The following is an 18,314-nucleotide window of genomic DNA, read 5'->3' as shown; positions in this document are numbered from 1 at the left end:
GGTAGAAAAGGGATCCCTTGTACACTGTTTGTGAGAATATTAATTGGTATACCCACTTAAAGAAGATTATGGAGTTTACTCAAAATCTAAAAAATAGTTTCCTATGACGCAGCACTTCCACTCCTGGGCCTATATTCAAAGATAATGAAAACTCTAATTAAAAATACACATGAACCCTAATGTTTGTGACAGCTTTATTCACAATAGCCAAAATATGAAAGTAACCTAAGTTTTCATGAACAAATGAATGGAGAAGGAAAATTATATATAAATATATATATATTTAATATATATAGTATATATATATTATATATATACATGTGTGTATATATATACACACGTATACATACACACTCACAATGGAATCTTATTCATACAAAAGAATGAAATTTTGAAAGTTGCAACAATATGTATTATGCTTAGTGAAATATGTCAGAGAAAGACAAACATAAGTTACATGTACAATTTAAAAAATAAAGTAAATGAACTTATAAAACAACAACAAAAATGTAGACTAATAGATATTGAGAACTAAGTAATAGTTACCAATGGGGAGGGGGGAAGGAGGGACAAGATAGGTATATGGGATTAAGAGAAACAGACTATTATATATAAAATAAATAGGGTTCTAGGATATATTGTACTGCACAGAGAACATGCCCATTATTATACAATAACTTTAAGTATAATCTATAAAAATTTTGAGTCACAATGTTGTACACCTAAAATTAATACAATATTGTAAGTCAACTATAACTCAATAAAAAATAAGTGAAGGGAACATTTAATAACATAAATATCTCTGGAAAGTTTTCAAATATTTTCAAATGAGATAATATACTTTAAAAGCACTTATGAATTGGAAACTTTTGTTTCTGGGAAGATATAGTTGATATCTTTACCTTATTTCTCCTACTAAATACAAAACTACTGAAAATTATGTGAAACACATATTTTAAAATTTGTAAGGAAAAAAAAATTTGTAAGAGTGATAAGATGGAACAGCTGTGGAAAGAAGGTAGGTTATTTAACATCAATTCTAGCTCAACAGAAAATCAATGAAAAGAAAAGGAAAAAGGAAAAAAAAAAAAAAACAGGTTGACATCATGTAGTATACATTAACATCACACACTCATGCACACACACACATACTGATTGCATAGAAACGTGACAATCAAGTAGAAAACCCTTGACCAAAATAATTTCAAAATGACTATTAATTGAAATATATAATAAAACTATAAAATAATTAGATTTAAAATTTGAAAGGATTTATCTGGGCATGCTTTAAGGAATGATTAAACATAAATACAAAATAAATACGAAAGTGACTAATGGGATTAATAATATAAAATTTTCCATTTCAGTATGTCAAATATATAAGAAAAATGCCAACAGAGAGGAAACAATTGGGAATGGGAGGCTTTCTCCAGTCATTCAGTATTACTCAAAAACAGTTAAGGTGCCCTTCCAAGGATTTTAGAAGAACCTCTATGTATAGGTCTCCATGATACCAACTACAGTGTAGCACAATAAGTGAGAAGATAGAGATCCTAAAGTCAGAAAATCTAAGTTTTTATTCTGGCTCTGTCATAGGTACATGACTCAGAATCTCTGTGCTTCAACTTTCTCATCTGTAAGATGGAGACAGCAATACCTATGCCACCAGGATTGTTGTGAGACTTAGCACATTGAAAGTCTTGAAATATTGCCTGGTGCCTCATTACAGAAAGCAATATGATGATGGTGGTGATAATGATGATTACTATGGTAAAGAATAAGAAGATAGTGAAAGTAGTGGTGAAGGAAGAAGAGGCATAGGAAGAGGACTGAATGGCTAAGAAAATAACTGAAATTTTCCTCCCAAATTCACACGCCCTCTGAAACTCCAACTACTTTTGTTCTTTCAAGTTAATGCATGCATCTTCAGAAGAGTATGGTTAATTTAAATGTAAATATTTAAATATGTTTATAGAAAATATTTGTTGTTGTTCAGTCACCAACTTGTGTCTGACCCTTTGTGACCCCTGGGCTTCAGCATGTCAGGCTTCTCTGTCCCACACCATCTCCCAGAGTTTGCCCAAATTAATGCCTATTGAATCAGTGATGCCATCCAATCATCTCATCCTCTTTTGCCCTTTTTTCCTTCTACCTTCAATCTTTCCCAGCATAAAGGTCTTCTGCAATGAGTTGGGTGTTTGCATCAGGTAGCCAAATTATTGGAGTTTCAGCTTTGACATCAGTACTTCCAGTGAATATTCAAGGTTGATTTCCTTTAAGAGTGTCTGGTTTGATCTTCTTGCTGTCCAAGGGAATCTCAAGAGTCTTATCCAGCACCACAGTCTGAAGGCATCAATTCTTTGGTACTCTGCCTTCTTTATGGTCCAGCTCTCACATTTGTACATGACTACTGGAAAGACCATAGCCTTGACAATATGGAACTTTGTTGGCAAAGTGATGTATTTGCTTTTTAACACACTGTCTATGTTTGTCATAGCTTTCCTGCCAAGAAGCAATCATCTTCTAATTTCAAGGCTGCAGCCACCATCCACATTGATTTTAGAACCCAAGAAGAGGAAATCAGTCAATGTTTCCACATTTTCCCCATCTACTTGCTGAAGTGATAGGACTGGATGCCATAATCTTAGTTTTTTTAATATCAAGTTTTAATCTGGCTTATTTACTCTTCTCCTTTACCCTCATCATGAGGTTCTTTGTTCCTCTTCATGTTCTGCCATTGTATCATCTGCATCTGAGGTTGTTGATATTTCCCCAGGCAAACTTGATCCCAGTTTGTAACTCATTCAGCCTGGCATTTCCCAAGATGCCCTCTGTGTATAAGTTAAGTAAGTAGGGTGACAAAAAACAGCCATGTTGTACTCCTTCTTGGTATGCATTTTCATAAGAGGATTTTCAGCAGTATTTTACAGAATTGATTCAGTATTCAACCCTGATTTTGGAAAATATTTTAAAAAGCTGTTAGGAAAGCTTTAAATATAAATATATATATATATATATATATATATATATATATATATATATATATATAGCCATGAACATTTCTGGGATAGTAAGGCTTAAATACAAAATTACTCGAACAAACTTTTAGAGCAGAGAGAAATGAATATTTCAGAGATATCAATAGTGGCAGGCATATACAGTGTAAAGTTATAGACATACCTATTCGGATTTGGGGAATATGCTCTTTTTATAATTAGTTTGACATTTCACAAGCTCATGTTACAAATTCTTTCCTTAAGTTTATATAAGTTCATTGAATATTTTGAAATCTGGCATGATGAAGATACTAGCTATATGTAATCAAAGTCACACAATGCTAAAGAGTGTAGAGTAAGGTAACAAAGTTAACTTTTCCACAAACCAAGCCTGTACCTTGGAATTGTCTTTTAGATTATATCTTGTTTTCCAAACTGGCTGTTTATATATTTTATATATTTCTTTTGGATTTGAAATTCCAAAAGAAATCAATAAAATATTCTTCTGAAAGATTTGTAAAACTCTTAAACAGAAATTTCATTTCATATTAAACTATAATATTTATAAATAACTTAGCAAAAATAGCCTTTTAATTATTAAATGTAGTTAAAATTAGAGCTTTTTTGTGTGTGTTTTGGTCAACATCAGTTTAGTATAAGACATTGATTCTAGATGATAAAAGATGAAATGAGAGCTATATTGAGAAATATCTGGTAAGATGAAAGTTAGTGGCCATGTTTCCCTGTCCATGACCTAAAAAGACAGAGTTGAATTTCTTTTGAGATCATAATTTAGGTGCTATAAAATGCAAGCATTTTCACATTTGTAACCTACATGCAATCATCACCAAAAACAAGATAGAGAATCTGTATTTTCCCCATCTCAGTGAGTTCATTCATGTCTCTTTCTGTTCTCCGGGCCCACGTTGGGGTGATTAGTTTTTAAAATGAGTACATTTGTTCATACTTTGTTCTCTGAACAGTTGAAAATGAAGCAATTTAGCATAGTAACAACTGTTGTATTTTCCAAATTTTGTTTTACAGCTATAACATAAGATACAGATTACTTTCATATTTTACATGAGCATGTGAAACTTAAATTTTGTAGATGGTACTCAAAAGGGACTGAAAACCCCTTTGATCTTGGAGGCCAGGGGGACCTGATTACAGAACTTCCACAGGACTGGTGAAACAGACTCTTGGAGGGCACAAACAAAACCTTGTGTGCACTGGGAGCCAGGAGAAAGGAACAGTATCTCCACAGAGACTGAGCCAGACTTGCTGATGAGTGTCCAGGAGTCTCCGGTGGAGGCAGGGATAGAGTGGCCTGCTGCAGGGTCAGAGACACTGAAGACAAGGGTGCCTGAACAAGTCCTTATGAAGGAGGTTACCATTAGCTTCAGTATCCCTACAATAGTTCGGTTCAGGCCAAAAAAAGGGAGGGAACACAAAATTGGATTAAAGATTTACTGATCATGGCCACACCCATCAAAACAAGACCTAGTTTGCCCAAAAGTAATTCTCTCCCATCAGGAAGCTTCCATAAGCCTCTTATCCTTATCCATCAGAGGGCAGACAGAATGAAAACCACAATCACAGAAAACTAATCAAACTGATCACATGGACCACAGCCTTGTCTAACTCAAAGAAACTATGAGCCATGCCACGTAGGGCCACCCAAGATGGATGGGTCAAAGTGGAGAGTTTTGACAAAACATGGTCCACTGGAGAAGGAAATGGCAAACCACTTCAGCATTCTTGCTGTCAGAGCACCATGAACAGTATGAAAAGGCAAAAAGGTATGAAAATGAAAGATGAACTCACTAGGTTGGTAGGTGCCCAATGTGTTACTGGAGAAGAGTGGAGAAATAACTCCAAAAAGAATGAAGAGATGGAGTCAAAGCCAAAACAGCGCCCAGCTGTGGATGTGACTGGTGATGGAAGTAAAGTCCGATGCTGTAAAGAACAATATTGCATAGAAACCAGGAATGTTACATCCATGAATCAAGGTAAATTGGAAGTGGTAAAACAGGAGATGACAAGAGTGAATACTGACTATTTAGGAATAAGTGAACTAAAGGACTGGAACAGGCAAATTTAATTCAGATGACCATTATATCTACTACTGTAGACAAGAATCCCTTAGAAGAAATGGAATAACCCTCACAGTCAACAAAAGAGTCCAAAATGAAGTACTTGGGTACATTGACCAAAATGACAGAATGATCTCTGTTCATTTCCAAGGCAAACCATTCAATATTAGAGTTATCCAAGTCTATGCATCAAACAATAATGCCAAAGAAGCTGAAGTTGAATGGCTCCATGAAGACCTACAAGGCCTTCTAGAACTAACACCCAAAAAAGATGTCCTTTTCATCATAGGGGACTGGAATGCAAAAGTAGGAAGTCAAGAGATACCTGGAGTAACATTCAAGTTTGGCCTTGGAGTACAAAATGAAGCAGGGCAAAGGCCAACAGTATTTTGCCAAGAGAACACTCTGGTCATAGCAAACACCCTCTTCCAACAACACAAAAGATGACTCTACACATGGCATCACCAGATGGGCAATACCAAAATCAGATTGATTAGATTCTTTGCAGCTAAAGATGGAGAAGTTCTATACAGTCAGAAAAAAGAAGAACAGGAGCTGACTGTGGCTCAGATCACGAACTCCTTATTGCCAAATTCAGACTTATATTGAAGAAAGTAGGGAAAACCACTAGACCACTCAGGTATGAGCTAAGTCAAATCCCTTATGATTATACAGTGGAGGTGACAAATAGATTCCAGGGATTAGATCTGATATAGTGCCTGAAGAGCTATGGACAGAGATTTGTGACATTGTATGTAAGGCAGTGATTAAGACTATCCCCAAGAAAAAAATGCAAAAGGGCAAAATGGTTGCCTGAGGAGGCCTTACAAATAGCTGAGAAAAGAAGAGGAGTGAAAGGCAAAAGAGAAAAGGAAAGGTATACCTATTTGAATGCAGAGTTCCAAAGAATAGCAAGGAGAGATAAGAAAGCCTTCCTCAGTGATCAACACAAAGAAATAGAGGAAAACAATAGAATGGGAAAGACTAGAGATCTCTTCAAGAAAATTAGAGATACCAAGGGAACATTTCATGCAAAGACATGCACAAAAAAGGACAGAAATGTTATGGACCTAACAGAAGCAGAAGATATTAAGAAGAGGTGCCAAGAATAAACAGAAGAATTATACAAAAAAGTTTTTTTGTTGTTATTGTTGTTGGTTTTTTTTTTTTTTTTTTTTTTTTTTTTTTTTTTTTTTTTTTTGCAGTCCATGGGGTTGCAAAGAGTCAGACACAACTGAGTGACTGAAGGCTGTATATTATTATCCTGCTTATTTAACTTATATGCAGAGTACATTATGTGAAATGCCAGGCTGGATGAAGCACAAGCTGGAATCAAAATTGCTGGGAGAAATATCAATAACCTCAGATATTCAGGCGACACCACCCTTATGGCAGAAAGTGAACAGAAACTTAAGAGCCTCCTGATTAAAGTGAAAGAGGAGAGTGAAAAAGGTGGCTTAAAACTCAACATTTAAAAAAACTAAGATCATGGCATCCGTTCCCATCATTTCATGGCAAATAGATGGGGAACCAATGGAAACAGTGACAGACTTTATTCTCTTGGGATCCAAAATCACGGCAGATGGGGACTGTAGCCACTAAATTAAAAGATGCATGCTCCTTGGAATAAAAGCTATGACCAGCCTAGACAGCATAATAAAAAGCAGAGACAGTACTTTGTGACAAATGTCTATCTAGTCAAAGCTATGGTTTTTCCAGTAGTCATGTATGGATGTGAGAGTTGGACCATAAAGAAAGCTGAGGACTGAAGAATTGATGCTTTTGAACTGTGTTGGTGTTGGAGAAGACTCTTCAGTGTTCCTTAGACTGCAAGGAGATCAAACTTGTCAATCCTAAAGGAAATCAGTTCTGAATATTCATTGGAAGGACTGATGCTGAAGCTGCAGCTCCAATACTTATGCAACCTCATGTAAATAACTGACTCATTGGAAAAGACCCTGATGCTGGGGAAGATTGAAGGAAGGAGGAGAAGGGGATGACAGAGGATGAGATGCTTAGATGGTGTCACCAACTCGATAGACATGAGTTTGAGTATGCTTCAGGAGTTGGTGATGGACAGGGAAGCCTGGCATGTTGCAGTCCATGGGGTTGCAAAGAGTCAGACACGACTGAGCAACTGAACTCAGCAAATTAATCACAAGCACAGAAGTCAGAGCTGTAATAAAAAATCTTCTGACAAACAAAAGCCCAGTGATAGCTGATGTCACAGGTGAATTCTCCTAAAAGTTAGAGATGAGTTAACACCTATCCTGCTCAAACCCTTCCAGAAAATTGCAGAAGATAGAAAACTCTCAATCCCTTTCTATGAGGCCACCATTACCCTAATACCAAAACCAGATAAAGATATCACAATAAAGAAAACGCAGGCCAATATCACCCATAAACATAGATGCAAACATCCTCAACAAAATTCTACCAAACAGAATCCAACAACACATTAAAAGGATCATACATCAAGATCAAGTGGGAGTTATCCCAGTGATGCAAGGACTCTTCAGTATATGTAAATCAACCGATGTGATAGACCATATTAACAAGTTGAAAGACAAAAAAACATATGATCGTCTCAACAGATGCAGAAAAAGCTTTAACAAAATTCAACACTGGTTAATGATAAAGACTCTCCATAAAGTAGGCATAGAAGGAACATACCTCAACATAATAAAGGCCGTATACAATAAATCCATAGCATACATTATTCTCAACAGTGAGAAAATGAATGCATTTGGTGCAAGAGGAGCAAGAGCAAGGTCACTGCAGCCACGAAATTAAAAGATGCTTGCTCCTTGGAAGAAAAGCTATGACCAACTGAGACAGCATATTCAAAAGCAGAGACATTACTTAGCCAACAAAGGTCTATCTAGTCAAAGCTATAGTTTTTCCAGTAGTCATGTATGGATGTGAGAGTTGGACTCTAAAGATAGCTGAGTGCCGAAGAATTGATGCTTTTGAACTGTGGTGTTGGAAAAGATTCTTGAGAGTCCCTTGGACTGCAGGGAGATCCAATCAGTCCATCCTAAAGGAAATCAGTCCTGAATATTCATTAGAAGGACTAATGCTGAAGCTGAAACTCCAATAATTTGTCCACCTGATGTGAAGAACTGACTCCTTGGAAAAGACCCTGATGCTGGGAAAGATTGAAAGCAGAAGGAGAAAGGTTTGACACAGGATGAGATGGTTGAATGGCATCACCGACTTGATGGACATGAGTTTGAGCAAGCTCTGGGAGTTGGTGATGGACAGGGAAGCTTGGCATGCTGCAGTCCATGGGGTCGCAAACAGTTGGACAAAACTTGGCCACTGAACAACAACAAATTACATAATATTGTACATCAACTACTCTTCAATAATAATAATAAATGTAAATATGTAATAAATAATAAAAGCTATATATATAATAAAGTTTATAATAAAAAAGTAAATTTGTCTTTCCTGAGATCTAGACAGACTCAGCTCTGGAAAAGTTTAGAAGGTCTGGTGACAGTGAGCTAGGAAGTTAGATAAGGTCTATACTTTGAATGTCAACTACAACCAAGCCTTCCACATTGAGAGATATATTCTATGTTCACACAGACATGGCATGTGGTTGTTCACCTTTTGTTGATCGTGAAGATCTGCAGCAAAAATCTTCTGGGTTAAGTAGCCACTTCCCATTCATTTTTGGAGCTTCTATGCATATGGGGAAAAGTTAATGATTAAATATGGACTAAAATGTCAACTCCTATTAAGTGATCAGAATTATAATTTTGACTTTAATGTGTTACAATCCTATGTCTTCAAGCACTAATATTTTTTTTGCATTTTTAGATGGCTACCCCAAAGAAGAAATGATTTATAGATGGAGAAAAAATTCGGTTGAGGCAGCTGATCAGAAATCCTGGCGGCTTTATCAGTTTGATTTCATGGGCCTCAGAAACACCACGGAAATTGTGCAAACATCAGCAGGTAAGAGATAACTTAAAGAAGTGAAATTCTCAAAAAAAAAAAAAAAAAAAAAAAACTCTGACTTTTTCCCTTCATGCCTAAGGCATACCTTTCATGTAGAATTCCTTCCTGTGTGTGTTTTAGCTAATTATACTCAGGCAGCCATGATTCCTAAGTGATATTTGAGGCAAAACAGCTGATCTAAAAGTCAAAAATGTTCAATGTTTTAATTGCAATGGGGAAAGGGTGATTAGAATTGCCTTATACTTTTAAATTGAGACCATGTTGGCATTATGTCTATAAATCCTCTCATCACTGACCAGATTTATATAAACCAATTTCACTAATGGTAAAGAGTTCTACAACTTTCCACATACATGATGAACATGAGATACTATAGATAATATACAAAACAAAAAGCTCATGTGAAATGTCCTTTGAATTTCAGTTTCTAGCTTCTTCCTTTGCTTCAAATTTTGTGTCTTTTTTCAATATACTGAGCCCAATAATTATCCACCAATTTCATTTTAAGTGAACATTATATGCATATTATAACACATGTATTTAGACGAAAGAGATGCTTCACCTCTTAATGTCTTTAAATATATTTTTTTTCTTTTATGGATGTTTTTTGTTTGTTTTCTGGTAATTCCCAAATAAGAATCTATGGTTCACTATTTTGCAATTCATTTTTTTCTAACAGGATTTGGGGAGTAGATTGGTTTCAAGTCAGTTTTTCTTCTGATCTAGTTATTTGCTAATATAAATATTTATTGACTTTTAAAACACCATAATAATTTGCTTCATATGACTAGATTAAGATGTAAATTTTAATAATTAGTAGTAAATATCTTTAGTTCATCAGGCACTCTGTCTATCAGAGCTAGTCCTTTAAATCTATTTTTCGCTTCCACTGTATAATCATAAGGGATTTGATTTAGGTCATACCTAAATGGTCTAGTGGTTTTCCCCACTTTCTTCAATGTAAGTCTGAATTTGGCAATAAGGAGCTCATGATCTGAGCCACAGTCAGCTCCAGATCTTGTTTTTGCTGACTGTATAGAGCTTCTCCATCTTTGGCTGGAAAGAATATAATCAATCTGATTTCGGTGCTGACCATCTGGTGATGTCCATGTGTAGAGTCTTCTCTTGTGTTGTTGGAAGAGGGAGTTTGCTATGACCAGTGCGTTCTCTTGCAAAAACTCTATTAGCCTTTGCCGTGCTTCATTCTGTACTCCAAGGCCAAATTTGCCTGTTACTCCAGGTGTTTCTTGACTTCCTACTTTTGCATTCCAGTCCCCTATGATGAAAAGGACATATTTTTTGGGTGTTAGTTGTAAAAGGTCTTGCGGATCTTCATAGAACCGTTCAACTTCAGCTTCTTCAGTGTTACTGGTTGAGGCATAGGCTTGGATTACTGTGATATTGAATGGTTTGCCTTGGAAACGAACAGAGATCATTCTGTCATTTTTGAGATTGCATCCAAGTACTGCATTTCACACTCTTTTGTTGACCATGGTGGCTACTCCATTTCTTCTAAGGGATTTCTGCCCGCCAGTAGATATAATGGTCATCTGAGTTAAATTCATCCATTTTAGTTCGCTGATTCCTAGAATGTTGACATTCACTCTTGCCATCTCCTGTTTGACCACTTCCAATTTGCCTTGATTCATGGACCTGACATTCCAAGTTCCTATGCAATATTGCTCTTTACAGCATCGGACCTTGTTTCTATCACCAGGCACATCCACAACTGGGTATTGTTTTTGCTTTGGCTCCATCCCTTCATTCTTTCTGGAGTTATTTCTCCACTGATCTCCAGTAGCATATTGCGCACTTCCTGGGGAGTTCCTCTTTCAGTATCCTAACATTTTGCCTGTTCCTACTGCTCATGGGGTTCTCAAGGCAAGAATACTGAAGTGGTTTGCCATTCCCTTCTCCCATTGACGACATTGTGTCAGACCTCTCCACCATGACCCATCTGTCTTGGGTGGCCCCACATGGCATGGCTTAGTTTAATTGAGTTAGACAAGGCTGTGGTCCATGTGATCAGATTGGCTAGTTTCCTGTGATTATGGTTTCAGTGTGTCTGCCCTCTGATGCCCTCTCGCAACACTTATGGATGTAAGAGTTGGACTGAAAAAAGTTGAGTGCTGAAGAACTGATGCTTTTGAACTGTGGTGTTGGAGAAGACTCTTGAGAGTCACTTGGACTGCAAGGAGATCCAACCAGTCCATTCTAAAGGAGATCAGTCCTGGATGTTCATTGGAAGGACTGATGCTAAAGCTGAAACTCCAATACTTTGGCCACCTCATGTGAAGAGTTGACTCATTGGAAAAGACCCTGATGCTGGGAGGAATTGGGAGCAGGAGGAGAAGGGAACGACAGAGGATGAGATGGCTGAATGGCATCACTGACTCGATGGACATGACTTTGAGTAAACTCCGGTAGTTGGTGATGGACAGGGAGGCCTGGCATTCTGTGATTCATGGGGTCGCAAAGAGTTGGACACGACTGAGAAACTGAACTGAACTGAACTGAGTAAATATCCTTAAAGAACAGTCTGAATTTTTTTTTAACTTTTTATTTTGTATTAGGGTATAGCCAATTGACAATGTTCTAATAGTTTGAAGTGAGCAGCAAAGGGACTCATTCATACATATACATGAATCCATTCTTCCCCAAACTCCTCACCTGTACAGTCTGCCACATAACACTGAGAAGAGCTCCATGTGCTATACAGTAGGCCCTTGTTTGTTATCCATTTTAAATATACCTTTCCATTCCTAACTCTCTATCCCTTTCCCCCATCTTTCCCCCCAGCAACTATAAGTTCATTATATCTGTGAGTCTTTTCCTGATTTGTAAGTATAAGTTCGTTAGTATCATTTCTTTTTAGATTCCACATACAAGGGATGTTGCATGATATTTCTCCTTCTCTGTCTGACTTCACTCCAAATGACAGTCTCTAGGTCCTTTCATGTTGCTGCAAATGACATTCTTTCATTCTTTTTAATGGCTAATATTCATTGCCTATATGTACCAGATCTTATTTGTCCATTCTTCTGTTGACAGGCTTTTAGGATACTTCCTAAAAGAAGTAACCTAAAAGAATTCTAAAATAGAATTCCATGCCTTGGCTCTTATAAACAGTGCTGCATTGGAGTGCATGCATCCTTTTGGAACATGTCCTTCTCTGGATATATGCCCAGGAGTGGAATTGCAGGGTCATATGATAGCTCTATTTTTAGTTTGTTTGTTTGTTGTTGTTGTTTTAAGGAACTTCCATCTGTTCTCCATATTGACTGTATCAATTTACATTCTCATCAACAGTGTAGGAGGGGTCCCTTCTCTCCACACCCTCTCCAGTATTTATTGCTTGTGGGTTTTTTGATGACAGCCATTTTTGACTGGTGTGAGGTGATATCTCATTGTAGTTTTGATTTGCATTTCTCTAATAATTAAAGATGTTGAACATCTTTGCATGTGCCTCTTGACCATCTGTATGCTTGCTTTGGTGAAATTTCTATTTAAGTCTTCTGCCCTATTTTTTATTGGGTTGATTGTTTTGATACTATTAAGTGTCATGAGCTGTTGTAAATTTTAGAGATTAATTCCTTGTTGCTCACCCCATTTGCAAATAATTTCTGCCATTCTGTGAGTTGTCTTTTCCTTTTGTTTGTTTTTTTCACTGTGCAAAAGCTTTTGAGTTTAAAAAAAAAAGGAAGTCATTCAGTCATGTCAGTCATGTCCGACTATTTGTGACCCCATGGACTGTACAGTCCATGGAATTCTCCAGGCCAGAATACTGGAGTGGGTAGCCTTTGCCTTCTCCAGGGGATCTTCCCAACCCAGGGATTGAACCCAGTAATCCCACATTGTAGGCAAATTCTTTACCAGCTGAGCCACAAGGGAAGCCCTTTGAGTTTAAGTAGGACCCAATTGTTTACTTTTGTTTTTATTTCCATTATTCTGGGAATAATAGATTGAAAAAGATATTGCTGAGATTTATTTCAGAGAATGTTCTGCCTGTGTTTTCCTCTAGGAATTTCACAATGTCTGGTTCTCAAGATTGTTTTGGCTATTCAGGGTCTTTTATTTCTCCATACAAATTTTAAGATTTTTTTGTTCTAGCTCTGTGAAAAATGCCATTGCAAATTAGATAGGGATTGCAATGAATCTGTAGATCACCTTGGGTAGTATAGTCATTTTGACAATATTGATTCTTCTGATCCAAGAACATGATATATCTTACCATTTGCTTATGTCTTCTTCTATTTCTTTCATCAGGCTCTTATAGTTTTCAGAGTACAGTTCTTTTGTCATCTTGTGTATGTGTGATAGCCAATCAGTGGTGTTCAACTCTTTTGTACCCCATGGACTGTAGCCTGCCAGGCTCCTCTGGTCCATGAAATTCTCCAGGCAAGATTACTGGACTGGGTAGCCATTCCCTTCTCCAGGGGATCTTCCTGACCCAGGGATCACACCTGGATCTCCTGTGTTGCAGGCAGAGTTTTTTACCGCTGAGCCACTGGGAAAGCCCCCTTTGTCTCCTGGACAGGTTTATTTCGAGGTATTTTATTCTTTTTAATGAGATGATAAATGGAATTGTTTATTGAATTTCTCTTTCTGATCTTTTGTTAGTGTATAGAAATGCAACAGATTTCTGGGTGTTAATTTTGTAACCTGCAATTACTAAATTCAAGAGCTCTATTAATTTTAAGAACAGTCTGAATTTTTTGATAGAATTCTAAAATAGATAACTGAAGTTGCTACTTTGTATCCATGGGGATTGATTCCCACATCCCTAAAGATATCAATATACCAGATGCTCAACCCCACTACATAAAATGGCCTAATGCCTGCATTTAACATACATCCTTCTATATATTTTAAATCATCTCTAAATTACTTATAATACCTAATATATTGTAAATGCTATGTAAATAGTTTTGAATACAATGTAAATATTATTCAAATAGAATTTACCCTTAAGCAACTCAGTTTAAACTGTACAAGTTCACTGAAATTTTGATTTTTTTCTGTAGTAAATACTACAGTATTATGCAACCCCAATTGGCTGAATCCCTGTATGCAGAACCTTGGATATGAAAAAATTAGAGAATTACACATACTGAGGACCATTTACATTAAAACCTTGTGGGCACCAGGATCCACAGACTCCACAAGAGATTGAACCAGATCTGCCTTTGAGTGTTTGAGTGTCTCCTGTGGAGGCATGGCTCAGCAGTGGCTGTCTCAGGTACAGGGACTCTGGCTGCAACAAACCTGGGAGGCACTGTCACATAAATCCTCATGGAGGAGGTCACCATTAGCCCCACCATAGAGCCACTGGGTATAGAGCCACAAGCTGGATAACAATTATATCAAAGAAGTTCTCACACTGCTGCAAAAGTTCTAGGGCCCACAACAAATTCTCCAACCTGGGGATCTGAGAACGGGATGCAGAACCCCCAGGAACTTGACTTCAAAGGCCTGTGGGATTTGATTACAGAATTTCCACAGGTGTGAGGAAACAGATTCTTGGAGGGCACAAACAAAATTTTGTGTGACCAGGACCCAGGAGAAAGGAGCAGTGACACCACAAGAGAGTAAGCCAGACTTGCCTGTGGGTGTTCAGGAGTCTCTGGCAGAGGCAGGGCCTATTGTGGGGTCAGGGACACTGAACACAATCCTGGCAGCACCCTAGCAGCAGGGTGGTGCTGGTATAAGTCTTTTTGAAGGACTTACTTTTGAAGGAATACTTCAGTATTCCTGCCTTGAGAACCCCATGAACCGTATGAAAAGGCAAAAAGATTTGACACTGAAAGATGAACTCCCCAGATTGGTAGGTGCCCAATATGCAACTAGAGAAGAGCAGAGAACTAGCTCAGGAAATATGAAGAGGCTCAGCCAAAGAAAAAGCAACACCCAGTTATGGATATGATTGGTGATGAAAGCAAAGTCTGATGCTGTAAAGAACATTATTGCATAGAACCTGGAATGTTTGCTCTGTGAATCAGGGTACATTAGATGTGGTCAAACAGGAGAGGGGAAGAGTGAACATCGGTATTTTAGGAATCAGTGAACTAAAATGGATGTGAATGGAAGAATTTAATTCAGAAGACCAACTGTGGGCTGTCATTCCCTTAGAAGAAATGGAGTAGCCCTCATAGTCAATAAAACAGGCCAGAATGCAGTACTTGGGTGTAATCTCAAAAACGATGAATGATCTCTGTTTATTTCCAAGAAAACCATTCAATATCACAGTAATCCAAGTCTATGCCCCTACCACTAATGCCAAAGAAGCTGAAGTCGAACAATTCGATGATGACCTACAAGACCTTCTAGAAATAACACCATAAAAAGATGTTCTTTTCATCATAAGAAAGTGGAATGCAAAGGAAGGTAGTAAAGAGATACCTGGAGTAACAGACAAGTGTGGCCTTGGAGTACAAAATTAAGCAAGGCAAAGGCTAACAGTTTTGCCAAGAGAATGCACTGGTCATAGGAAACACCCTCTTCCAACAACACAAGAGAAGACTCTACACATGGACATCACCAGATGGTCAATACTGAAATTAGATTGATTATATTCTTTGCAGCCAAAGATTCAGAAGCTCCATACAGTCAGCAAAAACAAGACCAGGAGCTGACTGGGGCTCAGATAATGAACTCCTCGTTGCCAAATGCAGGCTTAAATTGAAGAAAGTAGAGAAAAGCACTAGACCATTCAGGTATGACCTAAATCAAATTCCTTATGATTGAACAGTGGAAGTGAAAAATGGATTCAAGGGATTAGATGTGATAGAGTGCCTGAAGAACTATGGACTGAGGTTCATGACATTGTACAGAAGACAATAATCAAGATCATCCCCAAGGGAAAAAAAAAGGGCAAAAATGCAGAATCATTGACTGAGGAGGTCTTACAAATATCTGAGAAAAGAAGAGAAGCAAAAGGCAAAGGAAAAAAAGAAAGATATATCCGTCTGAATGTGGAGAATAGTATGGAAAGATAATAAAGCCTTCCTCAGTGATCAATGCAAAGAAATAGATGAAAACAATAGAATGGGAAAGACTAGAGAGCTCTTCAAGAAAATTAGAGACACCAAGAGAACATTTCATGCAAAGATGGGCACAGTAAAAGACAGAAAATGTATGGACCTAACAGAAGCAGAGCATATTAATAAGAGGTGGCAAGAATAAACAGAAGAACTACACAAAAAAGATGTTAATGCCCCAGATAACCATGATTGTGTGATCACTCACCTAGAGCCAGACATCTTGGTTGCGAGGTCAAGTGGATCTTAGGAAGCATCACTAGGACCAAAGCTAGTGGAGGTGATGGAATTCCAGCTGACTTATTTCAAATCCTAAAAGATGAGGCTGTGAAAGTGCTGCACTCAATATGCCAGCAAATTAGGAAAACTCAGCAGTGGCCACAGAACTGCAAAATGTCCGTTTTCATTCCAATCCCAAAGAAAGGCAATGCCAAAGAATGATCAAACTACCACACGATTGCAGTCATCTCATATGCTAACAAAGTAATGCCAGTCCAGGTTCAATGCACAATACTGGATGCTTGGGGCTGGTGCACTGGGACGACCCAGAGGGATGGAATGGGGACGGAGGAGGGAGGAGGGTTCAGGATGGGGAACACATGTATACCTGTGGCGGATTCATTTTGATATTTGGCAAAACTAATACAGTTATGTAAAGTTTAAAAATAAAATAAAATTTAAAAAAAACAACAAAGTAATGCTCAAAATTCTCCAAACAAGCCTTCAACAGTATGTGAACCGAGAACTTCCAGATGTTCAAGCTGGATTTAGAAAAGGCAGAGGAACCAGAGATCAAATTGCCAACATCTGTTGGATCATAGAAAAAGCAAGACAATTCCAGAAAAACATCTACTGCTGTTTCATTGACTACACTAAAGCCTTTGGCTGTGTGGATCGCAACAAACTGTGGAAAATTCTTCATAGGTGGAAATCTCAGACCACCTTACTTGCCTCCTGAGAAATATGTATGCAGGTCAAGATGCAATAGTTAGAACTGGGCATGGAATAATGGACTGGTTCCAAATTGGGAAAGGAGTACAAGGCTGCATTTTGCTTTACTGCTTATTTAACTTCTATGCAGAGGACATCATGCAAAATGCTGGGCTGGATGAAGCACATGCTGGAATCAAGATTGCTGGGAGAAATATCAATAACCTCAGATATGCAGATGACACCACTCTTATGGCAAAAAGCAAAGAGGAACTAAAGAGTCTTTTGATGAAAGTGAAAAAGCTGGCTTAAAACTCAATATTCAAACATTGAAGATCATGGCATCTGTTCCCATCACTTCATGACAAATAGATGGGGAAACAATGGAAACAGTGACAAACTTTATTTTCTTGGGCTCCAAAATCACTGCAGACTGTGACTGTAGCCATGAAATCAAAAGACACTTGCTCCTTGAAAGAAAAGCAATGACCAACCTAGACAGCATATAAAAAGCAAAGACATTACTTTGCCAACAAAGGTCCATCTAGTCAAGGCTATGGTTTCGCCAGTAGTCATGTATGCATGTGAGAGTTGGACCATAAAGCAAGCTGAGACCCAAAGAATTAAAGGTTTTGAACTGTGATGTTGGAGAGGACTCTTTCTTGCGAGTCCCTTGGACTGCAAGGAGATCAAACCAGTCCATCCTGAGAGAAATCAGTCCTGAATGTTCATTGGAAGGACTGATGCTGAAGCTCTAATACTCTGGCTACCTGATACAAAGAACTGACTCATTGGAAAGGACCCTGATGCTGGGCAGGATTCAAGGCAGGAGGAGAAGGGGATGACAGAGTATGAGATGGTTGCATGACATCACGAACTTGTTGGACATGAGTTTGAGCAAGCTCCAGGAGTAGCTGATGGACAGCGAAGCATGGTGTGCTGCAGTTCATGGAGTCACAAAGAGTCAGACATGACTGAGTGACTTAACTGAACTGTACTGATTTATATGCAGATTTTCAAATTATATGTGAATTTTCAATTTATATGTGTATTTTCAACTTATATGTAGATGTTCAGCTGTATAGAGTGTTGGTGCCCATATTTTTCAATATTCAAGTGTCCTTTTCATGTGTGTCAAATTCAAGTTTGTTTTTCCTAACTTTCTGAAAAAAAAAAATTGTTTCAAATATTGTCAGTCCACAGTTGGTTAAATCTAAGTATGTGGAACCTGTTGCTTTGGAAGGCTTACTGCATTTCACATGAAGAAAGGTCTTAAAAACTATCTAATC

At 37.7% G+C, this 18,314-nt stretch overlaps 1 protein-coding gene across 1 annotated transcript in view; it reads left to right on the top strand.

The window, feature by feature from the left end:
* The window catches only part of GABRG3 (gamma-aminobutyric acid type A receptor subunit gamma3), an 838,213-nt gene that overhangs the window by 674,500 nt on the left and 145,399 nt on the right, over nucleotides 1-18,314 (top strand). The window contains exon 6 of the mRNA XM_045163713.1: nucleotides 8,918-9,055. Within this exon, the coding sequence (XP_045019648.1) occupies nucleotides 8,918-9,055 (138 nt within the window). The remainder of the gene's footprint in view (nucleotides 1-8,917; nucleotides 9,056-18,314) is intronic.

Source organism: Bubalus bubalis, chromosome 20 (genome assembly GCF_019923935.1).
Source record: "Bubalus bubalis isolate 160015118507 breed Murrah chromosome 20, NDDB_SH_1, whole genome shotgun sequence".
NCBI classification, from domain to species: Eukaryota; Metazoa; Chordata; class Mammalia; order Artiodactyla; family Bovidae; genus Bubalus; species Bubalus bubalis.
This window is presented reverse-complemented; position numbering and strand designations above follow the sequence as displayed.